General features: G+C 40.4%; 2 protein-coding genes across 4 annotated transcripts; one reads left to right on the top strand and one right to left on the bottom strand.

The window, feature by feature from the left end:
* Nucleotides 1-6,722: 6,722 nt before the first annotated feature.
* PRMT7 (protein arginine methyltransferase 7) lies at nucleotides 6,723-24,013 on the bottom strand. 3 transcript variants are annotated; one of them, XM_014255455.2, is made up of 18 exons: nucleotides 23,254-24,013; nucleotides 22,316-22,491; nucleotides 21,498-21,534; nucleotides 20,679-20,828; nucleotides 20,011-20,119; nucleotides 19,186-19,298; nucleotides 17,731-17,972; nucleotides 17,405-17,582; nucleotides 16,205-16,332; nucleotides 14,986-15,145; nucleotides 14,484-14,567; nucleotides 13,394-13,441; nucleotides 12,488-12,577; nucleotides 11,704-11,865; nucleotides 9,374-9,448; nucleotides 8,798-8,958; nucleotides 7,532-7,628; nucleotides 6,723-6,943 (listed from the first exon to the last, which is right to left on the bottom strand). In XM_014255455.2, the coding sequence occupies exons 2-18, from the start codon at nucleotides 22,408-22,410 to the stop codon at nucleotides 6,788-6,790; spliced, it is 2,085 nt and encodes a 694-aa protein (XP_014110930.1). In that variant the 5' UTR covers nucleotides 22,411-22,491; nucleotides 23,254-24,013; the 3' UTR covers nucleotides 6,723-6,787. The 3 variants fall into 3 exon arrangements, with proteins under 3 accessions (XP_014110930.1, XP_014110929.1, XP_087918293.1); XM_014255454.2 differs by lacking the exon at nucleotides 23,254-24,013 and adding an exon at nucleotides 23,012-23,098; XM_088062167.1 differs by lacking the exon at nucleotides 23,254-24,013 and adding an exon at nucleotides 22,845-22,965.
* On the top strand, nucleotides 23,143-27,094 carry SLC7A6OS (solute carrier family 7 member 6 opposite strand). Its single transcript, XM_005526336.3, has 5 exons — nucleotides 23,143-23,286; nucleotides 24,052-24,429; nucleotides 24,768-24,965; nucleotides 25,824-25,947; nucleotides 26,411-27,094. The coding sequence occupies exons 1-5, from the start codon at nucleotides 23,143-23,145 to the stop codon at nucleotides 26,530-26,532; spliced, it is 966 nt and encodes a 321-aa protein (XP_005526393.2). The 3' UTR covers nucleotides 26,533-27,094.
* Nucleotides 27,095-27,920: the final 826 nt, after the last annotated feature.

The following is a 27,920-nucleotide window of genomic DNA, read 5'->3' as shown; positions in this document are numbered from 1 at the left end:
GCCCTCAATGAGAGTGGGACAAAAGGGCCACATCACATCCTCAACAAAACCTCCCACTGATACCTGTGCTGCCACTCTGGAACAAGGAACACACTGCCAGCTGTTTCTGTACACTAACACACCCACAACGGGGCACCAGGAGCTCAGCCTGAGCACTAACCTGGTTTGGGAAGCACTGCTGAGAGGGTCTGATGTGCTGGTGCCCCTTTTGGAAAGGAAATGCTGCTTGTGCCTCTACCTGCTGCTTCCTTCATGTCATCTGTGAATATGAAACAAGCCCCTCAGCCTGGGAGCACAGCACACAGATGAGACTGGCCTTGAAGTGCCTCGTGTCTGTGACAAACACAAAAGAAAATACACAAAATTTAAATGAAACCTGTGGAGCAGAGAACCCTGCTACAACAGACATAAAGACTGTTTTGTATTGAAATATGAATACATAGTCTTTCCTAGATATTTCTCTTCCTTCTTCCCTTTTTGAAAACTTTTTTTTCATGTACATTGCAGGGCATGTATCAAGATAATGCAAGAAAAGATAAAACCCTAACATTAAACACAGAAGCTGAATTCATATTTCATTTATTCTGCCACGCAATACAGAAGGAACTGCTAGTTTTTGTTGAGCACTAGTCAGTATTAGCAAAAAGTGAAGGGCCAGGGCAGGGCAGGAATCTAAGCCCCTGAAAGCTGTAAAGAAATACATTTAATGCATGAAGAAGAGATGCAGTTTCCCTAACAGTTTCATACAAAACAGAAACACATACTAAGCCATCATAATGCAATATGCCAGCACAGTTTTCAATAGAGGGCCGTAAGGTCCCTCCATCCTTTGGCATGCAGTCCTGGACACCCAGGATTAGTGCACTAGTGACACCCAGGCTGCATGGGACAGCTGCTGGAACTGTGTACCACACCTACCCACAGCTAAGGCCTCCTCAGTACATTCAGATAAAGCATTGGCTTTGTGCATCAATTCCAGAGGCATAAACTTTAGATGAAATGTACTGCTAGGCAGAAAGAGCTTTTGCTGAAGAGAGGTTCAAGTCTCTAATTCTGGGAGACTTCCTGGCTTGTTTTCCCACTGGCCTCTGACAGCTCTGCTCTGCTCTGCTCCCAGGAGCAGCCTGGCCAACAGGGACACAGGAACTGCAGGAAGCAGAGATGGGCACTGACTTTAGGCCAAGGCTCAAGAAGAAGCAATGCCAACAGGGGAACTTAAGGACCCATCACCTAAACTCCACTGACAGAATGGAACTTCCTAGAGTTGGAGTCCACAGACCATTGTTACTCAACAGAAGTAGGCAATGAGAAGCATTATGGAAAACTCTTGAACAGCATCAACTTAGGAGGTAAGAGACAGAAAACACCAGTGCTGATTTAAAACAGCAGGAACATGAGCAGTCAATATTAACATTAAAGTCACTGCCTTGGCCCTCAGTACCCAGCATGCCACAATACGTGGCAGAACAGCAAGCAAAATTTTATGGTTTGAATATTCTCTCCACACCAGTTTGTTACCCCTGTGTGTTCTTGGTTCCCTCAAGCTGTAAGCTGCATAAAGTCAACACATGAACTTTGATTTCTCAAGTCCCACAGTTGCTCACAAAACACAGCAAGGCTTTTGCCCAGCTGCTCTCTCCCTGTGGGCTGGCAGCAGGAGCCGACACATCTTATTTTGGGTAGGAGACAGCCCAGGGCGCTGGGACACACAGGGAGGGGTAAGGAGAGCGTGTCCATCCCTCCCTGCAGTTCAGCCCCTCAGGAGCCTGACAGGAAGGGGCGCCACGGCACGATGACAGCTTGGGGACAGCCCTGGCCAAGTGTTCCCCTGGGCGCTGGTCCTGCAGAGCAGCCGGCTCCTTCCCAGTTCGGGATGCACTCCCAGCCTTTCCACCCCACGTGAGGGTGCCGCATCCTCTATCATCAGCCCCTGGGCACAAGTGACTTTGCTGCTGCCTGTCAGGCAGGCACGAGATGAGATACACAGATCCCTCCAACCATTCCTAGAAACACTGCAGCTGAGCAGGGATATGGCATTTTGGAGTGCCGCAGTGAAGGCTGTTTGTCTCTCCCTCCCACCTCATTCATCGCCACAGCTTGAATTATTTGCTGATTGTCAGGAGTGTGAGTAATTGGTTTCTTAGATACCCTAACAGGAAGCCAGAAGGCACCTTATGTGAGGACAGATACAGCAGGATCCACCACCCTGCAGAAGCTGCAGCACACTCAGTAACCTGCAGCACCCACTCCTTCCCCCAAAGCATGAGTACATCATTTCCCCAAGGGAGTGATGTGCAAGCAAGAGGGAGCAGAGGCTGAGGAAAATGACAGGACTGAGAGGCAATCCACAGCAAAGGGGCTGCTGCAGCTTGTCATGCAGCTGCACTTCAGCAAAACCCTGAGGAAGAACCAAAGGGAACACAGCCAGTCTTGAGTAACTTAAGGCCAAGATACCCTGGGACTGTGCCCACACTTCTGTAAAGAGCAGCCAGACCAGCAAATGCAGAGCTTCCCCTTGGCAGACAGGAAGATCATCAGCTCTCATTCATTCATTAGTGCCCTTGTCCACAAAAGAGGCATCTTCGGGGCTCTCAAATCCTAGACAGAATCCTGCTGGGGGGGAAAAATGTGGGTCATCTTCATGACAGCTTTTGAAAACAAAACCAATGCTCTATAGCTTTGCAAATATATATGTTTATATTAAATATGTAACTTCTATATAATATAAATATATTTTACATTTGTGTTAAAACCCAGGTGGTTTTAATTACTGAGTATCCAAGGATTTACTGCCTCTGAGTCTGTATCTGCTGCATCTCAGTCAAACCTCACAAGGCTGCATCTGAAATCACACTGTGCTAAGAAAGCAAATGATTAAAGCAGAGCTAGGGAGTCAGGGGATTAGTCTATTCTGCATGGCCTTGAGCAAGTCATTTTTAGCTCTGAGGCTCTAATCTTTCAGTGAGCCTGGGGCAGATGAAACACTCACACACCCACACAAACCACACTTAGTTTTTTTTCTCATCTGAAAAACGGAGATGACAACACATACCTCTCTGAGAAGCATCTTAATCACTAACCTGCATTAAATGCCTGGAAATGTGAAGTATTACAATGATTAAGCACCAAGCCAAATTAATATTTTGCAATGCTATCAGAGTCAATAAGGTAGAATGACAACACAAGCACCCATTGTATTCAGCTCACAATCATCACTGGAAAAATCCAACAGTAGGAAGCTTTAATAGTCTCTTCCCCCCCCTAACAACCAGCTGTAACTACAAATAGAATACAAAAGATGAGTGACTAAATGAATTAGTCCTGAACTGCATCCTCTATCTTGTTAAATGCAGGAAGCCCACACAGTGCAGTTTCAAAGGGACTAATGAAGGAGAAAAGCAAGCTCCAGGATCTCAGTCCTTGAACTGCCCAGTTTTCAGACAAAAGGTACCAGTTCTGCAAATAAAGGAACAAATATTGCAGCTGCTGTGATATAGAAAGCACTCTTTAAAATGCAAGACTTGTCCTTCATTAGGGCCAAGACAACTTCACTGTCCAATGAGTACTATTCACTCTGTATTCAGCAGGAGGCAGTTCGTTGCCTGCCTGCTTTAACAGCAGGTGCAGGTCTGGGTTAGATTTACTAGCAGTTGCCACTTTTTGCACTAGTTTCCCACTTCCACACATGGATGTGTATCTCTTAACACCACAAGTGTGATTTGCACAAGATAGCTGCATTGCAAGTCTCTGCATTTTCCTCATTTATAATGTGCTAGAAATTTAGAAGTGGGTTCTCAGCACCCTCTTGTGGAGTTGTGCTGTGGTAACAACCACACCTTCTTAAAATTTTATTTCAATTCAGAACTACATAATAGTTACTTCTGCAGTAAAGCCAAAATTGAGAAGTTAAATGTGAATGGCAATACTTGGTAGTTTATTATGACTTTTAATACCTGACTAAAACCTGTGTCTTGCATTAAAAAAGCTACCCAGCTATACACTGGCTCTATTGCAATATCTGAACTGTAATACTGTTAGTTCAGTGCTGGCAGAAGAACCTGTTTCTATTAGAATGTGCATCTGTGCCTGCAGGCCTAGTCAGGATCAAAGCTGTTGTCATTTAGGAAAAAAATTGCCTGTGGTGGCAGCATCAAATAAGGTCCTTCCAAGAGAAAATAGGATTCTTGCTCTGCTTATAAGGGTGCCCATAGCCAGCAGCTCTTCCAAATCTGAACATCACTGCAATGCTTCTGTCAGGTCAGGGAAGAAATGGGAGGCTGACTGCTGCTCCTGGGTAATGTGGCTTTTTTGAGGTGCGTGCCTGCAGTAAAATACTCTGTGGAAGAGGACAGAGATAGAAGCAGTCTTTTATTTTGTTCTTGCACACATATATAAGAAATGGCCAGTGTCCCTCTGTAAGCAGCTGTCTTTCCAAACAATTTACAGATCACATTCGGTTTTTAAGCCCAACCTGAAGAATTCATGTAAGTCAAGGAAGACCAATACATACAATAAAAAGTCCTCATTATACACACTTGTGGCAAGAGCTTGCCTCAACAGCTGCTAGCAATTTTAACCAAATCCTTAAAGCAGTTGCAGTGCCAGTCTAAATACACAAGCCAAATCAGCAAGCATCAGTGATGTTGGTAACATTCACAGTGAATTAGAACATGCATAAGGTGTCCTGAGCATATCCATCAGATTTTGCTCCTCTAAGGAACCCACAGGTGCTAAAATATGCTCAGCATTCCATCCTTCCAGTGGTTTGGTAGCTTAGTGGGTTTATTTTGATAGCAGCAATGCAGTTTCTGCTCCAGGTGTACTGAAATTTAAGATGTTCTTCTTTATATACACACAGCAAACAGCTCAGCCCTGGGAACAGAGTTCTGCAGATGGCTGCTACTGCATCCAGCCTCTGCCCTTCCATTTCACTGCACCCACCCCTGAGAACCTCTACAATCCCAGGTCTCATAACACAAAAAGCATTTAACAAGGATGCCCCTCAGTCACCATCCCTAATATCCACTGCAGGGACTATGTAACTTCAATGTAAGTAACATTGATAACAAAATACAAATTCCCATCAGTGTGGATTTCTTCCCTTTGGCAATTTAACAAATTTATGTTGTATTTTTCTTAGCAAGTACAATTCAGGAATATCAATACACAGTTATCTTTGAGAAAATTAATACTACACAATAAAATATTGTGAATTTGGCTGTGACTTTTTCCTATCTTATTTTTTCAAACAAATAAATTCTAATATATTGCTCTAAGTACTCTTTTTCTGGATCCAGAATGACTTGTGCAATTACATGCCCTTCCAGAAGCTATTCCTACTGCAGAATAGCAGCTCATGCTTTCTCTCTCAGGGCAGACACAGGAGTCAGAGCAGCTGCACAATGCCAGCCTTTTCCAGCCTTGCACAACTGTGCCTGTGTCTTTTTTTTTTTTTTTTAAAAAGGGCCAAGTCTATACTATTTTAAAGGCTCAGCCATATTATTGTTCCCTTCACAACCTTTACACAATACTGTGTACAACCCATAATAAACAGATTTGCTACCATACTTTCTGTGGGCTAGGCACATGTATCAAAACTAAAACAACTGTTTCATTAACAGCAACCTATATATTCCAGCAAAGTCTGTAAGACATGACAGACTGAAGTTAAGCATCTTAAAAGTGCAGTTTTGAAAAATGAAATTCATAGACCTCAAGAGGAGCTGCAGGGTTTCTGTTCATCAGGAAAATGGATCTAAAAATTTAGGAATATTTCAGATGGCTTGTGGGTCTATAAATATGATCACACATTTAAGAAAAAAAAAAAGGAAGAATTTTTACTCACAAGAATGATGTATTATGGTGACCAGGAAAGCAGAGTAGGGTAGGCTTCTGGCTTTATGATATTCCTTTCACTTTGCTAAAGCTGCTGCTCAGAGGAAATAGGAGTAGCTTTGGTAACTGTTATCCCTGTGGATGGCTGACATAATTTGGGACTGGCAAGGACATTGATTTTCTATCAAAACCTTAACAGGTCACACATACAAAACAGATACACCAATTGATTGTTCATTTAAAGCAGAACTCATTTCACACAATGCCACTGCAGCCAATGTGATCTGGAGAGCAACTAAGAAAACCTCAGTAGTGGACATGTACTACTGCAGAGCACCTTACAACTTAGCCAAACTGGCAGGTATTATTTACACCATCAGTGCACCACGGTTTAATTCACTGGCCATTTCAGCTTAGAATCAGCCACAACTTAGGCAAGTCTGAGAACAACTAATCTGTTTCTTTCTCCCTGTTAAGTGTACTAATATACATATGAAATTTGACATGGGACTTCTTTTTGTGCAGTCTGGAGATTATTTCCCATTTTATGGTGATAAGAGCACAGCCTAGAAAGAGATATGTTTAACTCACTTTTCTCTAATGTCAGATTATGCCTGATAATGCCTGGTGTCCTCATCCAATGATATGCCATGCAATAACCAGCTGCTATTATCAAGTCAACTGTTTTGTACCTCCTTATGTACGTAAAACCCTGAAAGAGATGATGAAAAGTATGTGTATATATGTATATAAACCCTGACAAGAATATCTGTTCCTGAGAAATGGTTCCTCTCTACCTCACTAACTGTATTTTGAAAACAAACCCAAAAAGGTTAGAAGTATGTTAAAGAACAGTTTGCTCTCTGAGCACAATGAAAGAAACCCTCTGCTGTACAAAAAAAAGTACTGTATGTTTATTATGATTTAGGAATATGAGCAAGAGAAAAGTATTTTATAATAGCTTAAAATCCATGGCAATCTCTCCTGTCTTTGTGTCAAAATTTATAGCATATGTGACAGCAGTAGGGTCTGACAGAATTTCTGATTCAATAACAGAGCTGAAGAAATAAACAGCTTGCTTGCAGTGCGGATTCCATTCACAGTTTTCCTACAGGAGAGAGTTAAAAGTGAAAGCAGTCAAAATCTACCATATTATTATTATACAGTAACAATGCAGTAAGAGTTCTTGTTCCCTGCTAAGCACACAATGATCAACAGTTATCATTTATACTGCCCTCCACCCCACTATGGAACACATAACAGGAAATACCATCTGCTACACCACACATTGAAGTCACTGAGTTAAAAATGGATTTGGTCGAAGAATATTGAGATAGAATACTAAAAATACGTACTCCTTCCTCTCCAAATTTTTGCTTTTGTTAAACTGAGATGAAGTTATTTGTATGAAAAAATTCTGCTTTGACCTAGCATGCCATTTAAATTCTGAATTTGATTCCAAACTAGGGAGCATTTGGATGCAAATCAAACTCTCCCATTTTAAGGTACATCCCCTGCTCTCCACAAAAACATGAACAGGTATTTTTAGTAATTCTGATGACACAGTATTCAAAAGGTGCTAGAAAGGGTACTACACTGTCCTGGGGTGACTGGACATACACAACCCAAGCATGGCAAGCAGAGACCAACTAAAATCCTAGAGACTTTGACATAATAAATTGGATTGAAGAAACACCTTTTCATTTGGCAGTTGCATCAGTCCTGTACTAACAGAGATATCAGCAGCAAGGTGATATTCCATCCACAGAACTGCTCCGTGGCTCTTTCCTTTCCTGGGGAGAGATGCAGGATAAAACCTGTTACTTTACACAATCCTGGCAGCTTAAACACTGCACTAATATTTAAGTGAGAGCTGCAAAAGCATGAACAATTTATTTCCTTGAAAGACAGCTGAACAGCTGACTGAGTTGGTAATTGGGGGCAGAAATTTTAAAGTATCTGCAGATATGAAAACTAAAAAAAGGCAAGGAAGAGAACATGTCATAAGTACATCTGCTCAGCAGCACAGCCACTTAACCAGCACTGAATAACATGGCATAAATTACACAGCATACGCTGAGAACTTCCTTTAGAGACCTCAGTTTCTATTGACTCTGAATTTAGAGGAAATATTTACCACACACACCGTGTCACTTCAAGTGCCTGCTCCACAAGAAGCAGAGGCCACGCCACTGTGCTGCCTGTAAACACAACTGCTGCAAAGGCACAGAGACCCCACACAGATGGCTCTGGAGTCCATGAAAGCCTGAATTTTGTTTAATGAGAAACACAACAGTGTTTCCAGATAGTTAAAAAATCAAACTTTCTCGTTTTTTAATTCTTATCAGCATTTCAAGTTCAAACAGAATTAAGTACAATTCACAGTTATAGTGGAAAGTATCTCAGAAGATGTGGCAAAATATGAAGACTGCCAGGATTATAGTTAGAAGGAAGAATAGCATATACATAAAAAGCTATTAATACAATAATTTTAAAGCTATTAAACACAATAATTAATTAATTTTTAAGCACAATAATTTGACAAGCTAAGTAGAAGCTTCTTCTGCAAGAACTCAGTAGTAGGCAACAAACAGAAACATCAAAACAATCCAGGTAATGTTTTGTTTTATTTTCTCTAAACTATAAATTAATCTATTTAAGTTTTAAACCATGGTGAGAACCAGTAAAATGTTATTTTTTTAAACAGAGGAAAATTATCTAATCTAACAATATCTAACATTATTGTATGATTGTTATAGCCTACTGTGAATACCCACAGGAAGCTTGTGTCAGAGCAACTTCCACAATCTTAGGTCACATTATTAAAAACTGCCAAGTACATTTGCACCAGTTAAGTGTAATACACTTAAAGGAGCTCTAAACTCAACTCCTCTAAAGAGTTTGAATAGGAGGTAAAGAAATGGATGATGACAGGAATATTTACTGCAGTGAGAAAACTGACCGTAAGAGCTTTACAGAGCCCTCTGTGCTGAGACAGTGCTGTGGTACAGCCTTTGTGAAGTCAAAGGTCAAAACTTCCTGTGGGTCTGAGAGCGACTTGCAGGGATACTCCCACAGCGGGTGAGGCTCTGCTTCCTTGGATTCCCTAAAATTCAGAGAATCCTGAAGAAAGGAAGGAATAAAATTAACTGAAAACAACAGAAATGCAAACCCAAGATATTTAAGCCATAAAGCTGCAAGAGGGCATGACTGCACTTCTTAGGCACAAGGGAGAAAATGTCCTACATGTGTGAAACTGAAGGCTGTGACTGGGGCCCCTGAAACAGAAATGGGCACTTTCAAAATACAAAGCATTGACATTTTCTTCTCTCTTGTGATGAATTCCACTCTACAACAGCCTGCACCCCTCCACAATTAATCCAGAGCAGAGTTCTAGAAACAGATACAAATGAATCTCAAACAGTGATGCTCTGCCTCACAAGTACACAAGTTTTTCAATAGTCACTAAATACTTTATTAAGGCAAACAAACTGGGTTTTTGTTTTGCTAAGATTTGTGCTGAAACTATTTTTCTTACTTTAATCATATCATCCATAGTCTGGACATCAAAACCTTCACAGGTTCCACATGGACTCCGTATTCTCCATAAATCCTATAAAAAACAACAGGATTTTGTTTGGCTTTGTCAAAGGAAACAGGAAATCTTGAAATAATTGTAGCTTAGACATTTGATAGCAAGCTACATACTATGTATATATTGCTAAACCATTACAACTACTGCAAGAATCAGAAGATAATCTAGGAGAAGTTTTTAAGCCAGTTAATTCTTTAATCACTGTTTTCAACTCCTCTAAAGAACATTTCTTACAATTCCTGAGTGTAGTACTTTAGAGCAGGTATAGATTTGCCAAGATCTAACCCTTACAGCCCCTCCATTTTCCCTATCCAGCACAGGTAAGCGCTCCCAGTAGTATCAAACATCTCACAGCTTACCAAGGAACCACACTTTACCCCCACAAAGTGGAGCGAGATCATTTTAGCCACTTCATACCAAGCATCCCATTGACTTTAGCAATCCACTGGACAGCCTGACTGTTCAACATTTGCCTTTTCTTAGACCTCATTAATGGTCTCTTACTGGAACACAAACATTCATTAGCTGTGGATATATAAATTTTATTACCTGTTCATTGTCACGCTTAATCTCAAATGTTCCTGCTTTACAAGCTGGCAGCAGGACTACTGTACATTTAAACAAACACTGTTATAATTTCTGCCTGACTACAGCATAAACTACACTATCAAGAGCCTCTGGTACATCCAGAACTACCAAAACAGACAGGCAGCACCCTGCTCCCTAAATGCAATTATGGATGAAACAAGTTTATTACTGAAGTAGTTCCATGAATTCTTTTCTCCTGGATCCAGGTTTTGCTAATTTCTAAATCATGATGACATATCCATTCTGAGAGGACAGAACAGCCTAGAACCAGTTCTGCAGGAGACCATGCAATACTCTATTACTTCTGTCTGGTAAGTGCAGAGGTTATTTTTAAAATCCCACAGATTCCAGTCTTTTAGACTAGACTCACCACTGAAAGAAGATAATGTAAAATTAAAACAATAGCTTTGGGGTAGCCTACTGGAACAAAATACAAGTTAAATGTTCTACCAAAAATTTTATGTGGAATCATCTCTGAACAAACTCTGTATATGAAAATGTAAAACTGAGGTTTAGGTGACATGAATGTTACTCTGCATTCTGCTGACTGCTGAATAATCTTCAGTCATCACTCTGCATGCTTTGGTTTCCTCATCCAGAACATGGAAAATGCTTACTTCCTTAGAAAATGCTTTGAGTTTTAGGGAAGTAAATCCTCTAGATAAGAGAGCATGGAATTAAAATTTACTGCTTCTTTCAATCTGATTACTGCTGATCACTTTAAATATCTGCTCCCTATTACAGGATTCAGATTTATATTATTTACTCAGTATATACTTAAACTCCATACATTTTTGCAGAAAACTGGAAAAATGTTCATCACGGTTGATTAGCCCAGAGGGGAAAAAGAACAAATCCATTTACACATGCACCAATCAAAGGCATTAGTATGAGAACAAGGTTAAAAAACATTCAAATAAAGAAACTGTTAAGGGAGAGAAGGCTCAGACACAAAAACTCAAAAAAAGACCTGGCATTTTTAACAGATAAACTGAAGGCTGTGTTTATGTGAGAATTCATTAGATTCTAGGCATTTTTATTTCAAGTATGTACATTTATTTACACAATGCCAGACTACAGAGTTCCCTCACTTAAGCTACTGCACATTAATGATATAAGTACTTAATTTCCATTTTCATGGTAGGTAAACACTTCACAATCTTTTATTACAAAGTCCTCAATAAATGAAAAAAATATGTTTATAACTTTGTGCAATATCTGAAAGATGACTTCTCAAAGTATTTCTAAGATGTGCTCATATTCAGAACTGTGCACAGCCTCAGTTAAAAAAATCAACATGCAATTAGGAATCCTGCCTGCAGTCTTATAAAGCCTCATTTCAAAACTGAGGGTGATATGTTGCAGAGTATCTAGTTTATACATATATGTATATATTATTTATACAATAAAGTATCTAATTTTATAAATAACTACAACTATCACATTCTTCACCAATCTCTAATCTAAATAAGCATCTTAAAACATGCAGCCCTTTCATTTTAAATGGCAAAATTACTTGAGCTGAAATGCTGACAAGAGATGGCTCAAATAGCAAGATTCACACTTCAAGATACCAAATATTCTTTTCTCAGGTGATAGAGAATATTTGGACAGTATTAAGATGCAATAAAGTTGTAGAGTATTCAGTCTTAAATGGATTTGTGTAAATATCTGAACAATCTCACCTGGAACTCCACAATCATCATGTGCAAAGAAGCAGACTGAGGTAGGACAGTGACACTGCTGGCAAGGTGAGTGCTCACAGCTGTCCTGGCGTACCAGAAATACAGGTTATGCCATGGCAACAAACTTGTCGTGAAAAATGGCTCTCCCACAAGGACAGAAATCTTGGCAAAGAAGGGAAGAGATAAAAAGACATATAATAAAGAACAACAACTCACAACACAGGCTGTTTAGGTTTTCCAATAGCTGCCAGTACAATGTATTAAGTAAAATCATCTAGATAAAAACTTCTACTGCTCCCCAGGGATTTAATTACTGTACACTGCACATACAGCATACTGGGCACTGTTGTGTGGGTTTAGTTACCACATTTTATATTGAATTTTCCCACAACAAAGTTTGTGAGAAAATACTGTAGTTTGAATTTGGAAGGCTTTGTAATGAGTTATAGAATTCTGAAGTTTTGAAGTATGTTATTACTTCCAAGTAGATTGCAATCTTGTCAAGTGGCCAGTGAGAGAGCTACAGCCTTGTAGAACCAGCTAAACTGCCTTAACTGCTGGGGCAATTATGCAGCAGGGAAAGTCAGACACTTCAAAAACAAAACAACAACCCTCCCACAGCCTTCAGTCTCCTTTAGTTTTAGTGGCACATGGTGTGAACCATTTACTCACTACATTTTATATGAATTGGAATATAACAGAATTCATTGTGGTTACCATTCATTTTTACCTTCTGCTTCCTACCAACCCCTGAAATTCAGTATAATGGACAACTGTAACATACCTTTTTATCTTCCAAATGAGAAGGCTTCAGCAACTCAGGCCGTGCTTCTATTATTTTAATTTTATCTTCAAGATGATTTGCTTTAAAAAACTAAAATCAAAAAGTAACACATTGTCTTTATCAAAAGCCAGAGTTGAGACCAAAATAATAATTTTACTGAAAATAAATTAGAAAAGATCCAGCAGCCACAAGAAATTTTAATAAAACTGCCTGTCATAACTCATGAGGATGATACAAGTCTATTCCTGAAGGCTGCAAGCACCTAGAGCCAATGTGTCACACCTAGGGAACTAAATCATGTGCCCTCAGTATTCTTTAAATTATCAGTATAAAAAGGCAGATAACACGAAAGTTGCCTCACCTTCATTCATTTATACTTTGAAGCATACGAGAAGGATAATCAAGGAAGGTAAGAATCATGTCACCTATGAATACACAAAATATTTTGCCTTTCCTTGGAGACCAAGTTTGAGTCCTCATTTTCTCACCGTTCCTGGTTTTGCACTTCTGAGCCACAGGCTGAGCCAGATCTCTTTCAAATACAGTGTCAACTAAAGGAGCCACTGCTCACTGATGACTCCTGGAAGCTGCTTCCAGTCACTTCTTAGGCACCAGCTGCCTCTCCTGAACAGCCTCCACTCCACTGGCAGAGCCTTCCATGCCCTTCCCCACAGCAGAGCAAGCAGCAGAGCAGGCATTCCCAACCTGGCTCAGCTGGAAGACACAACTGCTGGATGCTGCTTGCCAGACAGGGCTGGTGCAAGCTTTGGGATGCTCTCACTAATCCTCAGAAACAACAGCCTGGCTTTTTATCACCAAGGCAATGGCAGCAGCAGAGCAGCAGCTCAAGCAGACAAGCCAAGAGGCAAGGAGAGGTCCAGCTTCAACAGGAAATGGAATACTCACTTTTTCCATGACAGAACAGGATACACCAGAGTTTTCTAATGTAAACACCTAATGAAAATACACAGTTAGTCAAATAAGCTTTATAGTTTTTAACTAAAAGAATATATTTTATTCTGAACTGAAGAATGAAGGAACATTTTGACGCCCCAGTGAGCACAACTCATAAGAACCATGCATCTATTCCAGAGCCCACTGCAATGAACTTTTTTAACAACAAAACACTCCCCAAACTACAGGCTAAATAACTCTATTTTCACAGCTATACAAGAAAAAAGACAAACTAAACAGAATGCAAATATTTGTTTTCCATCTTTAAGTTGCACACAGCACATTAACACTTGCTCTAAGCACATATTTACCCATGAACAAATGCAAGCATATTACCAGTGTGCCAAACTGAAATTACTGGTTAACATGACTGGACTGTATTAGCTGGAAAGTGCTCAGAAGCCTTTTGCAGTAAGAAAAAAAAATTAGTTTTTATTCAAAACTGATGAACTGTTAGGCAATATGCTACATTCCTCATGATTATATTACATTACACATTCTGATATTCAGTTCAACTCTAACAGATTTTAGTTTAAACAGCCCCCCATCAAGTAGGGCATTTATGTATGTGAGACAGCCAGGCAGCTCTCAGTTCTCTGTTACACACAGACTCAGTATTCTGACTGTTTCCTACAGATCTTGGCTCTTACAGATCTTCTACTTGAGACCAGGTAATAAATGTAATTATGGAATTGAAAACATGAAAGAAAAATACCCTGCCAGACATTTAGGTCCATAGAAAGAGTGTTTTAAAAAAAACAAGATATGAGATGGCAAACAGGAAGAAATGGGGAATGAGGAACAGCACTTTCCCTCAAAACTACACATTAGTAAATGTCAGATCTGGTAATTATTATCTTCTGAGACTTCAGCTTGACCAGAGATGATTTTAACCTTCCCTTCAACACAATGTGAGCCTATTCCCCACTTGTCCCTGAAGAGGCACCGCAAATAGTTAAATAATGAGCTGGAAATTAAATACATCAGAGAAAAATACTAAGATAAAATGGAAAGATCTGAAAAACAGGACAAAGTACTGTACCTGCTTTGCTCCAAGATAGTGAGCCAGCACAGGCAGCAGACTGCCATCACTGATACAAAGGCAAACACTATCTGTTTTCAGAACCTATAGAGAATAAACAGTCATTGTTATTCTTATTCCAGAGGGAAAAGTTCTCCACACTTTATACACTTTCATATCCAATAATAGTAATAAAATTGTCACATAATGCCCTTGGCTTAGGTCTGACAAAGTTTGCTCAAAAATGTATTGGATGTCTTTATTCAACTACCAATATTATGTCTAACAAACACATAGAACTGCTACAAATTCTATGCAAAAATGGCTGCTTACCATTTAAAATTTTAATACTAAAGTTTTCAAGACAAAAGTATAACTTCCATCTGGTGATGGAAGAAAAATATACTATGTGATCAAAGTCCTTTGCAGGGGACAAACAAATTTCATAAAAAATTACTCCAAATAAACCAGTATGTGCATCCATCAGAGAAGGCAATAAAATCTGCAGGCAACAAGCACTCACCTTCCTCAAGGACTTGATGTATTGGAGTGTTCGGTTCTGATCATTCAGCTCCCCAAAGCGGGGCCTGTTCCAAAGCAGATGAGCGCGACACCTACAGACAGGACTCTCCACACAAACATCTGCTTTATGCTCCTCTCCATCTGCTTTATTCTCCCCTTCTCTGTAAACAAATTTAATGTAGTGTCAACTACAGTATCAGTATCACGTTTTTGCAAACAGGCACATTTATTGCACTTTGGCTGATATGCACAGTAATGAATATGAACTCTGCTGTCACTTTTTCGAAGTTACTGGTTCTCCAGAGACAACAACAGAATTCAACAACAGAATCACCAGGTTGGAAGAGATCTCCAAGATCATCAAGTCCAACCCATGCCCAAGCACCACAACCAGACCATGTCCCTGAGCGCCACATCTGGTCTTTATTTAAACACATCCAGGGACAGTGACTCCACCACCTTCCCGGGCAGACCATTCCAGTATTTTACTATTCTTTCAGTGAAAAACCTTTTCCTAATATCCAACCTATATTTCCTTTGATGCAGCTTGAGACTATGTCCTCTAATTTACATTTCTGTAATTCTGCATTTCCAAATGAAGAGAGGTCAAAAAGAATTTTCACCTTCTTTCAAAAACAAAACCAAGAACCATCCCCCACTTTCCCACTAACTCTGATGGTTAGGTACTTTAGGCTTTGCCCTTTCAGCAAACAGTTACTTGTTTGGATTTTGGATTCCTAAGTAAAAAAGGCACAGCAAATTCTGACATTTTAAACCTAGCACTAGTTTTAAAAATGTTTGCTGCTATTGTCAGTGCAACCAACACGATTAAGCTCTTTTTAATCTGAGCAAAAGGCAGTAGCCTCGAAAGGACAGTGCTGACTAGGAAAATAGAAAATGGAAACAGAATTGCAATTATTTCACTTCTTTACCTGTATGTCACTTCAGCTGTGCTGTATTTTAGGATTACCAGGAATAAAGCATGAGTGTTTTATGCTTCTTTGTCAGAGAATGCAACCAGGAGGCAGGAGCTTGCAGTCCAACTGAGTTTTTATGCTTAATGTGTATTTTCCACCTGTGCATTGCCCATGAAGCAGCCTTTATTATTTTTCTACTCTTTAGGTTCTCATCTTGCTCTTCTACAAAAGGAGATGCTCTTAGAGCAGCTCTTACTCCAGCTTGGAGTAAGATAGCAGCCTTTTTCACACAGAGATTGTTACCTGGCTTTCTGCAGGTTGTACCACACAGAGTACTCGTCACGACAGGCAGTCAGGTACAACTTCTCACCCTGCAGAACTGGCTCCTCATGTGGAAGAAAATAAACACACTGCATCCAGTGATCTCTCCACTGAAAAGGGTTGATAGACAAAACCTCAGGCACTCACTCATAAATAGCAAATGGAAAATAAACAAATAGCAGGAAATCAACTAGGAAGAATGGGCACAACTTTGAAAATGCATGATTAATTTAAAGAATCTTGTTCAAGTTAGCAAAGCTGAATAAAGACCAATATCACATATTGAATTATATTGACTTTTTGCAACGGAATAAGCCTGAGACCATTAGCTTCCTCACTGGCCAGGCTTCTATTTCAACCAAATGAAAAACAACCCAAAATTGCTTTGCAATTTATTAATGCTGTTTCACCTCCACAGTTCACTTGTGTTAGAAACCTGTATCGAACTGCTGACAGCCTCAAGCACCCAGAATTATGTCATTTAGTGTCACTCTGATCACAGCACAACCACTTTGTGCTTCAAAAAGCTGGCTTTTGCACTGCAAATAGCCTATGCTGAACAGTCATTCCACACTGACTGAACACCTCCAATTTGATAATTTCAGATTTTATTCTCAAACATGCTAAGTGTAGACAATCAATCATTTTGACTAAGTTCATCCTACTGGTAAATACATCCACACAAAAATACAGGAATCTGACTTAATAGTGATAATATTTCTGTATTTTTTCATATCAATCCAGCACTCTCCTACATCAGCCTCCTTTTTTAATGAGAGGATAAATATACTATTATAAACATAACACTTATTTGGAAATTTAATAGAACTACATTGAAGCAAACCACAGTCTAATATTTTAACCAGGGATAGAGACTAGTTAAGAAAAAAGATTTGGAAATCTTTATTTCTTGAACAAAAAATAAGTAACAATATCAGGAAGACAGCTTCCGTCTTTAAGTTTTACATAAAAAGATTACTCTTAATGTTTAACATCAAAGAAAACCTAAAATGGGCACATACCATAGCCAAAATTTCTACAATTTGATTATTTAGCATCTTCCAATACATTAAATATTAGCAAATTTCCTAAGAAATTTTAGTCAGAGCTGCTTAAACCCCCCAGTACTCCAAAGAAATGCCCAATCATCTGACAATGGTATCTAAAGGCTCAGTATCTTACCTGCAAAGCAGAAGTGGGTTTTACCCAGTAGGGAGCCATTGTGCAATTTATCATCCCAGAGGGGTCCATGTCAATATCCCACCAGGAAAGTACAATTTGTGCCTTGCCAGATTTCACAGGCTCCAGCTGCACTCTATAGTAGGTAGAAGCACTCTGTACTGGCTTACTGAAATCCACACTGCAGGGAAGCATGAAAATCGTAAAAAGAAAGAAAACTGTAAAAAGAATTCTTCAGAATTTCTCCCTGGCTTCTTAAGCTGAATGCACAGTTTATATGAAAGGCATAACAGGATAACTTTGTTTTAACAAAACAACATCTCCCTTACCTGAACATTGTCACCACATCACTAAGAGTACTGAAGTCACTTGAAGGCATCTGGTTCAGCTGGATATCACAAACAGAAGGAACACCTGGACAGTTCTCCATTTCTGAAGGTGGAAAAAGAATTTTTTCACCATCCTCTGCTTCAACATGAACAGGAAACAGTTTCTTCCAGGACCACATTCTTCTGGATTCCACTAGCTGGACATACACTGTTGCCCTGTGAGGCACTGCCTCACATCCCTCCTGAGTGTTCAAAACAAAGGGTAAACACAGTCAACAAGTTTGACTTATCAACATGAATGAGAATTAAATCAATTGAAATTTAAAAGTAAAGTTGGACTGGGAGCTCTGAAATCTAAAATCCAAGTTATTTTAGAGACTTTTGTAACACCAGAACAATCTGTCTCTCTGTGACATGGAATACATATATCTATCCTGTTCAGTGTGGCTCACCAAGGTCAGATTACCTCATCAACCATGTAACAGTATCAGTTTATTAGCCTCAGTTAAACTTGCATTTCCATTCTTGTTCTGGAATAAGAGATATAACCTGAGCTTCTAAAGGAAGGAAACTACTATGCTACCAAACACAAAAGAAAGTTGCTGGCTGCAATGAGAAAATAAGAAAAATAATGGCTCAAATATTTATGCAAGGACAACTTTGTATCCATGCTTAAAGAGTGGAAAACATTAAAGTTGTGGTAAAAATCCCACTATGAACTAAGATCCAACCATGAAGTCCAAAAACAATGCTTTTACAGAAAAAAAGATGAATTTCAATTTAGAGTTCTATATGGAGAGTAGTACAAAGTTATAGAGTGCTCTTGTCTTTATATGGTGCCTTTTAAACTAATGAATGGAAATCTGGAAACCTAAATAAAGTTCTGCAATCCACATTTTAATGAAGGGAAGATATTAGAAAATATAAAAGAAAAAGCCTTAAAATTATACCCATAGGTTATAAGTCCAAAAAAAAGGATATTATTTAAGTACAGCGTTTAAAATATTTTCACATGCATATGGAGCAGTAAGAGCACAATAGGGGGAAAAAAAAAAAAAAAAAAAAACCCAACCAAAAATGAACCAGTGCCTGGGAGGTGAAGTTCATTAAATTTAGGAGAATTTTTATCTTGGGACAAAGCTGTTATTAAGGAGAGCTTCACATCAGAACTGGATGCCTTTCTAAAAGACATTTGTTAACGACCAAGTTATTGGTTTCAACACAAAGCAAGTAGGTGCAATTTCCATGCCTGTGATTTACAATATGAACTCAAATAGCTTTATTCTAGGAATGAACCTAATAAATTATCGACTGAATAAGAAACTTGCAGAGTTGATGGTGTATTTACCAAGGGATACAGAAGCCAAAGTTCTGTATAATCTCTATCCTACTTTAAAAAGGCAGACAAATTTCTATACTAGATAGATAGATGTGACACAGTTCCTATTTTCTTACCTGTACAAGATATTTGTGTGCGTGCTCATAGGTTGGTAAAGCTCCTTCTCCAATCAGTTCTGTATCAAATAATTCTGTTACCAGGATGTTTGCCCGACACTGCATATCTCCATCTAAAATACACAAATTAATACTGTAATGTTAAATCTCTATGTTAGTCTTTCAAGATGCTATCTTGATTTCACAAGCAACCAGAAAACTTATTCCTGCTAGAGAGTCTCCTGAAGACTGGAAATTGCTTTGCATTTGAAATACAAATTGCTACTGAGATATTACCAGAACACTTTCTTTCAAAGTAGATTTCCAGTGTTATTTTCTAGAATGTAAAGTATCACAGAATCTTTAAGATTGAAGAAGACCATTAAGATCAAGTCCAGCCACTAACTCAGCACCATCACCATGTTCACCATTAAACCATGTCCTCAGGTGCCATATCTACACGTTTTTTAACATTTCCAGGGATGGTGACTCCACCTTTCCCCAGGCAGTCTTTTCAATGCTTTACAACCCTTTCTGTGAAAAAAAAAAAAATCCTATTCTCCAATCTAAACCTTTCCCAGCATAACTTGAGAACATTTCCTGTCATACTGTCACTTGTCACCTGGGAGAAGAGGCCAACCCTCACCTGGCTACAACCTCCTCTCAGGCAGTTGTAGAGATAAGGTCTCCTCTGAGCCTCTTCTTCTCTGAGCTGAACGCCCCCCAGCTCCCTCAGTGTTCTTGAAGCACTTGTTTTAATTAAAAAATGTGTAAGAAATAGGAGTACGACACATTCCTTTGTGGTTTTCAGGTACTATTTTTTTAAGCCTAGCCTATTTTTCTCACCTGGGCCAACTGTGACTTCAGTGGAATGCTTGTTGATTACTTTGATCTTGTCTGAAAAACCATTTTTCTCCACTATCTTCACAGCAGCATTAGCCATGGGCTTGAACACCTATGAACAGCAAGAGTTTAACAAAATGGTACCCCTCAAATCAGCTTTCAAAACTGGAAGGGCACCAACACAATATACAATATATTTAGTTCTGAAAAAAAAATTAACATCTTCTGTATCTTTTCCTGTATTTCAAGTTCACTACCATGAAACAAGGCAACGAGCCTCACTTGAAAAATTCAGAGCTCCACTGTTAGAGTTATCAGCTGCCTCCAAAAGCTACTCCAATTTAACTTTAGAAACACAAGAATACATATTAATATTGTAGCATTTACATTAAACAAACTCATGACTTTGTAAAAATAAAGATATATATAAATGCATCAACAGAAGCCCCTAAAGACTTACATGTGCTCAAGACACTATGTCAATGAAACCAAAACAACCAGCACTGAAATTGTCACTGAAGTATGCCAAAAAACTGCTTGTATTAACAGTGCAACTGTGAAGAGAATGTCTGTTTCATTCAGAACAAAAATAACAGAGATAGTACACAGCCTGAAAATAAGAGCATCACAAAGAACATGTTGAATATCTGCAACCCCTAACAAATGCTCACCTCAATGGCATAGCAGAAATCTGCCCCAGCTGAAGCTGCCATCATGGACAGGAGCCCTGTGCCAGTCCCTATGTCCAGCACAATTGCTTTCTCACCTCTCTCTTTTACTCTGCTCACTGCAGCACTAATACCTTGGTAGTATTTCACATTCTGTGGAAAAGGGAAAAAAAAATCAGCAATCTTTTATCCATTTATGGTTTTAAGTTTTGCACAGAAATCTTGCATTCTTTGACTGTGAGTTTATAACCAGAAAAAGGCCTGCAGACACTCTTTATGCCAAACAGTCACACCAAAGCCATCTCCAGCAGTAACAACTGCATCTGGCAGGATCAGTCTGTTTAAAGTACATCAATATTTATCCCAATGTTCACATTACCTTTGGTCAATCAGCCATTGATAAAATACATATGATTTCCAAATGTGATACTATTCACTCCAGACTTCATCATGCCTGTACATACTGTAGAAATACCACAGAAGAACAGACTTGACTTACACTCCTATAAAAACTAAGAAGCCCGGCTTCACTTTTACAGCTTTTGAAATTTCATCTAATGAGCTCTCTTTCAAAAATGTCAAACACAGAACAGCAAAATTGGCTACTGAATATAAAAATGTTCTGAGGTAAACAACAGAACACTTAAGTCAGATGTAAGAAGGCATCTGTTGATCTAAGAGCAGGTCTGCTACCTTACAGAGTACAAAAATGTGATCATTTAATCTTTCAGATAAACCCATATAATCCACAGTGACAGCTATCCACAAGAAATGCAATGGCTCTTTTATCCCCATTCAAAAGGGTTTTGCTTCTATACTTACCCTGTCCTTATCATGAAGCATATCTGCATAGCGTGACCTGCAATAAACGATATTCTAGTTAAAATACTCCATTATACAAAGCAACTGTGGCCCACAAATGCACAAACAACTGACACATTCTATGAGGACCTAAAGTGTTTCTCCAGCCTGAGAGATAATGTAATGGCAGAGACCTGGCCATCAGCATATAAATCAACTCATGAACCACTGGAACAAATCCTCTCCACAGCAATGGACCCAAGGTACAGACTTATGGACAAACAGCTGTGAAGCAGCACTTGAGACAGATGTAGTCATACACAGCAACGAAAGACAGGCTACTAATGACCTATTTTTCAGAAAGAGAGAGAAGTTTTAAAGACTTAAACCTCTTTGATTCCCATTTTCTTCATGGGTTGCAATATTCAAAAATAGCCCAAAATCCCAACTTCTCTGGCTATTACACTAAGCTCTTAAAAAGCTAGAGCAGGAACAGACAACTGGCAGTTATATGCTGCACTGGCATTTAAAAGAAATTTAGTCAATGCATTTTGTTCCAACTCAGTCACTGTCAGTATTAGGATTAGCCCAACAGAAAACATTTTAAAAAATTTAGAAGGTAAGTACTTGGAGAGTCATTTCCAAAATTTTACATTGGCAGCTCTGCCCATAAAACACTGGGCACATTTACCGACATTTAGATGATTCTGCAGTCTGCTCACCTTGAGCCCTTGGAACTTCTACAAAGACAGATCTCCAAATTGCCATTTAAAAAAAGTTGAATTTGCTCATTTTTCGGTGTCTTTTAACAGAAAAACAAGCTACTTTTCCAGGCCTACCTTGCAATCTCCTGGTGATAGTCATAGTCCTCACCCTCTTCTAACCACTCCATCGAACCAGTGGTTGGATTGGCTCTTCCACAAAAAATCTTCATGATCGATCTCAATTCGTATTGTATTATTTATGTATTGTGTGCAGCTTGGCTTTCGCTTCAATATAATACACCAAATACCAGCTGTGAAAAATATCCAAACCAACCATAAAACTTTTAGTAAACGCAACAAGCATCACTTTAGCTCTTGCACACTTCCCCCACTACATCTGCCTTGGCAAGAAGTACTGGTGACCGCTTTATGCTTTTTTCATAAGGACGTTTTAAGCTAAAATCCGTCACCCAGTCCTAGACTGAAAGGGGACCGTGAAGACCAGCTAGGTGTAACCCCAGAGAACACAGCGCAGGAAAGATAGCAGTGAATCCTCACGGGAGAACATCCCGTGAGCGAGCACGTCGGGCCGGCGGCGGCGCCTCTCCCGGAGTCCCCAGAGCCTGCCTGAGGGGGGACCTGTAAACCCGGGGAAGGCCCGCACCTTCCCCGCCTCACGAACGAGCCGCGAGGGGCCACGGCCGGAACGTTCTCCGCCGCCCGGAACCAGCGCAGCGGGCCCGAGAAGCCGCGGGCTGGTCCCTCCTCTGAGCCCCAGGCCAGCAGCTCCGCAAGCCGCACGTACCTACCCCGGACCCTGCGTGTACCTACCCCGGACACCGCGAGTGCCTCCCCCCGCACCGCGGGCAGCCCCTCCCCGCAGTGCCCGAGCCCCGGCCCGGCGCGCCCCGCGCGAGCGAGGGCGGCGCTGCGCGGGCGCCGCTGCCCCTCCCGCGGGCGCCATGGCGGGCGCGCCCGTGCTGCGCGTGCGGCGGAAGCGCGGCGGCCCGGAGCCGGCCGAGGCGCTGCTCCTCGCCTGCAAGCGGCGCCGGGCCGAGCCCGTGGGCACCGACCTCTTCAAGCTGGTGGCCACCGTGTCCTCCAAGGTATCGGGGCAGGCCGGGCGGGGCGAGGAGGCCGGACGGTGATCCTGGAGGGGTTCGGAAAGCAGCGGCTCTCTCTGGTTGCTCCTCGCGGGTGTTTCAGGCTCCCCCGTGGATGCGGTGGTCTGGAGAATGGCCCGGCCCCGGGCAGCGCCTCCTGTCCCGGTAACCACGGCCAGGCGGCTCCTCCTGCGCTGTGACGGCCGCGGGCCGGGCAGGAGCAGAGCTACGGGCCACAGCACAGCTCCGGGACAAGCTGTGCTCAGCACTCGCTTTTCTACACTTAGACACTGTTCTTCACTTGCAAACTACAGAACAGTCAACAAGTGAAGCTTCAGTTTCTGCTGTGTAAGATGCTGAAGCTCAGCCTTACAAGGATAACAACTACCATCCACCATCCAGCCTTTTCTATCGAATAAGACTGGTCTGTCGTAGGAAATGGTCTGCTCAGGACATTGTAAAGGGTATTATGCCCTAAATTTAGGTCTGTTGCAGTCTTCCAAAGGCATGTGTTTTTGATTGGAGAGCTATTCTGTACCACAAAGTTGTTTAAATTGAAACAGGATTTCTGTTCTATATCTTGTACTTTCCTTCTCTCATAACAAGAGAATATTATGATTGTTATGTTGCTTAAAGTAATAGTAGAAGTTACTTGAATGTTGTTGGGATTAATGGTAATGCAGTTCTTCATCCCTTCTAGGAAGCAGTATGACTTGCCATGATGATGTTATCTTTATATTCCTCCTCCTTTCTGTTTGTTTTTCCCAGAACGAATCAGTTCAGAAGTATGTTAAAGATGCCATCTCACGAGACAAGGCAGCTCAAAGCCTGCACCCCTCTTTGGGAAGCGCTCAGCGAATCCTTCAGGAGCTCCGTTCCGCCAAGCAGGCAAAAAGGAAGGAGAACCGGTACCGAGTGGTGTCCGGCCACCGGCCCGACTGCCCTGACACGGCTGCGCCTGCCACGCACAGCAAGGCTGCGCCCCACGGGGACAGGTCAGAGTCTGAAACACAGCAAGATGCTTCACCAGAGGAGAGTGGTGCTGTCAATACGAGTTCAGAATGCTGTGGGAAATTCCAGCTGTTTGATATTGTACAAGAAGAGGAGACAGTAGGAGATTCCAGCGTAACCACTGCAAACCCACAGGTCAGCTGTGAACTTAGTGTGCTTGAAGTACTTTGGTATCGCTGTTGAGTGGTATGTGTGGGCAGATTGCTGTGGGAGTTTGCTTGCACTGTAAGTATTCTATTTAATGGGAGCTTTAACTAGATCGCAAGTTGTAATGTTTAATGAGGATCCTAAGTGCACTAATGTTCAAACAGACAGTGTGTGGAGCTGCTGCTTGAGGAAGGGATTGTACCACCTTATTTTTTCTTTGCCCTGGTCTGGTGCATAAACTCTTTTTTAATCTGAAAACTATTTGCTGTAAATAAGACTTTGCATGACTTTAGTGGAAATACACGTTTTTCATTTTTTCTCAGCAGAAGACTGATCCAGATGCAATTCTCTGCAATGCAGTAGAGATGATCCGTGAGCGTTTAAATGTTTCTGAAGATGGTAAAAAAGAACATGGTGACAAAGATGATGAGTATGTTTATGACATCTACTATAAGGAAACATCAGCCCCTGATTGGATTGAAAATATCCTTTCTGTACAGCCCTATAGAGAAGAATATGAATGGGTAAGGGTGTGGAAAATCAATCTCGCTCAACTCAAAAGATCACAAATAAAAGATGTTTAAGGTCCTCCTATTAAAAGCTGCCATGCCAAGAAAGGTGCTTTAAGAAAGACACTACATGTATGCTCAGTGACTTCTGTGTTAGACCTTTTCTAACTACCAGTCCCATGTTCCTGCAGGTCCAAGGACATGACAAAATGGAAGGGATGGTGCTCATGTACTGAGAAGAATCTGTCTGGTTTCAAACTGTCAGTTAAATTTTGGCACAGGAATGTAAACTTGAGTAATTTATGTCTTGCTTGTGATTAGGAGGTAGCCATTAAAATGTCATTGTAACTATGACTGAATGAAGAGCAAGCAGGGGGGATGCACAACTTTTTCAGTATTTGGGGACTTGACTTTAATCTTCATATGAGATATTTTTCATAATAAACTGTTCTTCAGTGACTGTGGAAAAGGAAGTTCAATGTAAGGTGTAGTCTTGTGTTGTATAGTTCCTGTGATCAACAAACTTGTATACTGGGAGCTTGTAACTACTTTCTCTCTTCCTTGATCTGTTTCACTTCTGCTGAAGTGAGTAGGATTAAGTTAGACATTAATATTGAAATGCTGGAGTGGAATATGTGCAGGGGTGACTTCAATGATTTTTCACCTAAAACAGATCTGAAGCATTATGGTGAATGCAGTGACAACTCAAATTCTTCTACAGTGTGCCCTGTGTCACTGCAGAATTCCTTCTGCCAACCATCAATAAGTATTTCATGGCTCTTTCTGATCTGTACAGTATTGCACAGGTGGATGGAAACCCACTTAACATTCACTACAAATATATTTAGCATTATGTTTTGTGTTGGCATGCAGGTGAATGATGATCCTGGTCCAGAGGAAGTATATGAAGATGAAGATGATGAAAATGATGAAAGTAACTGGCGTAATGATTATCCTGAAGAAGATGAGTTCTTACCTGAGGAAGATAGAGAAAAAGGTACACCTGTCATAAATGCCATTTGCTTTCTTGCTGTGTGTGTATACATCCCCTCTTTTTTACATGCTATCCCTAAAAAAGCAACTGAACTGAGCACTGCTGGGGTAGTATTCTGCTCTTATAATGGTGAAATCTGCATAGAGGAGGATTTTCTTTCTTGGAACTAGAAGAGAAATTAGTGTTTTTGAAAAGACAAAATTGGGAAGTCAAATTGAGGCTGCTGCAATTGCAAAGGTTTGCTTGCTTAGAGAAGGAATCCATGACTTGGGTCCACATGCTTGTGAAACAGTGCCTCTGCCTTCTGAAGTCCCTACCCCAGACTTCAAGAACAATTCAAACCTCAGCTTGTACATAAGTTGTTCAGACTTTGTTAGTTTCTCAAGAAGCTTAAACTAGTCTGATTAACTTGATTTTTCTAGTAAAAAGAAGGGATAATCTAGAAGTGTTGATGCTTTCTCTACAGACTCTGAAGAGAGCTTCAGTGATGAGGACCAATGTTACAGGAGAAGAACATGGGATAAATATCGACAGGAGGTTCTGCAGGAATTTGGATATGATGAGATTGAAGATTTGGGTTCTGACTAACAACCTGGTTTTGGACATTAAATGTGTACTAAAGGTGAACAGCTGCTGCTGTAGGAGAATGTACTATCCAAGCAGCCAACTTCAGCTGGTGGATTTTAAACAGATGGGCGTGTCTGTGGCCCCTTGACAACACAAATTTTTTTTCCAAGCACAGGATGCTCTAGGCTTTTAAATAGAATTTTCCACTCATTGCATGTGTTGAGATTGTAAAGGGACCTTTTATTTATTTTTGTTTTCCCAAAGCTGTATGCCTAAGAGTTTGTACCTGTAACAAATACACAGATATGGAGGTACTGTTGGCAGCAGCCCTTCTGGTCATGACTAATAAGTCAGGTTTCACAAGAAGATTGATGTGTCTACCCTGATGGCAAGTGGAAGTCCTGGAAAAAGGTACCCTGTCCTACTGCTTTCTACTTCATTTGTTCTGAAGTGTCAAGTGACTTTCTTCACAAGTGTTTTGAGCATATGAAATGCCTTGACCTGTCCATTACTCTCCCCAGTAGTTTTACTGTTGAAGTAGAACAATGTGCATTTAAATTGTAAATAAATTATTTTTGACCAAGTTCTCTTTACTCTTATAAAGATCACAGAAGTTGGTACAGCTGGACCTAGGTCACCCTTTTAACTTGCATTTGTACATCTTTAAAACAATTTCATTGTACTTGCTTGGACACAAAGTATTTCAGCACACTCCTATTTGAGTTTGTAAAAAATGGCTAATAGGATTAGCTCTTAGCTGGCCAATGTCATTCTTGAACTGGAGGCTGCAGCAGTACTTAGGCAGATCAGTTTTGACTGGTAATGGCAAAGTAGTGGAGGAGAGGTATTTTTGTTTGCTTCAGAGAAAGCATGGCAATGCAAAAATCCAAATATCCTCACTATTATTCAAGTCACTGATGCAACTGTGGTGCACCCTTTGAAGTGTGTATTGCTTCAGCCATAATCTTGTAACTACAAGATTTAGTTCAACTTAAATGCACAAAACCATACATGTGGCCAAACTCAGGTCAACCGAGATAGACATTCTGAATTAAGGTAAAAATCTCAGGTATGTTTTAGAAGTACATCTCGCTTTGCAAGACAAACAGGCTGGCTTCTTGCAGCCTCTTGCTGCACCAAAATTCAGTATCAAAACTGTCCTGATTTTAGGCTTACAGCTTTGAATTACATAGACTATGAATTAGCATGTCTGTGCTGCAGTAGTACCTTTTACTTCTGTTTTTATTTCTAGTTTTATTCCCTGCTACTTAGCTGTCAAGATCTAGTGTCTGCCACAGAAATTCTGCTATAGAAGGAAGTAAAAATAAAGTGGTTTCTGGGAGGTTTTAGATGGTCACTTTCTAGTGAAGAGCAGTGAAATTTATAAAGGGAATTTTATGACTGCTGAG

This window comes from Pseudopodoces humilis, chromosome 14 (assembly GCF_049639895.1).
Source record: "Pseudopodoces humilis isolate 2021_Gansu_Grassland_sample_001 chromosome 14, ASM4963989v1, whole genome shotgun sequence".
NCBI lineage: Eukaryota > Metazoa > Chordata > Aves > Passeriformes > Paridae > Pseudopodoces > Pseudopodoces humilis.
The sequence above is the reverse complement of the archived record's forward strand: the minus strand, read 5'-3'. Positions and strand labels throughout refer to the sequence as shown.

Excerpts from the sequence above, each read along its gene's own strand:
- PRMT7 (XM_014255455.2), bottom strand. The coding sequence starts at position 22,410 with ATGAAGATTTTTTGTGGAAGAGCCAATCCAACCACTGGTTCGATGGAG. Across the intron at positions 17,583-17,730 it reads GATGTGGTGACAATGTTCAG|TGTGGATTTCAGTAAGCCAG; the intron begins GTAAGGGAGATG and ends GCTTCCCTGCAG. Across the intron at positions 6,944-7,531 it reads TGCAACTGCCAAATGAAAAG|GAAAACTGTGAATGGAATCC; the intron begins GTGTTTCTTCAA and ends TCTCTCCTGTAG.
- SLC7A6OS (XM_005526336.3), top strand. The coding sequence starts at position 23,143 with ATGGCGGGCGCGCCCGTGCTGCGCGTGCGGCGGAAGCGCGGCGGCCCG. Across the intron at positions 24,966-25,823 it reads ATAGAGAAGAATATGAATGG|GTGAATGATGATCCTGGTCC; the intron begins GTAAGGGTGTGG and ends GTTGGCATGCAG. Across the intron at positions 25,948-26,410 it reads TGAGGAAGATAGAGAAAAAG|ACTCTGAAGAGAGCTTCAGT; the intron begins GTACACCTGTCA and ends CTTTCTCTACAG.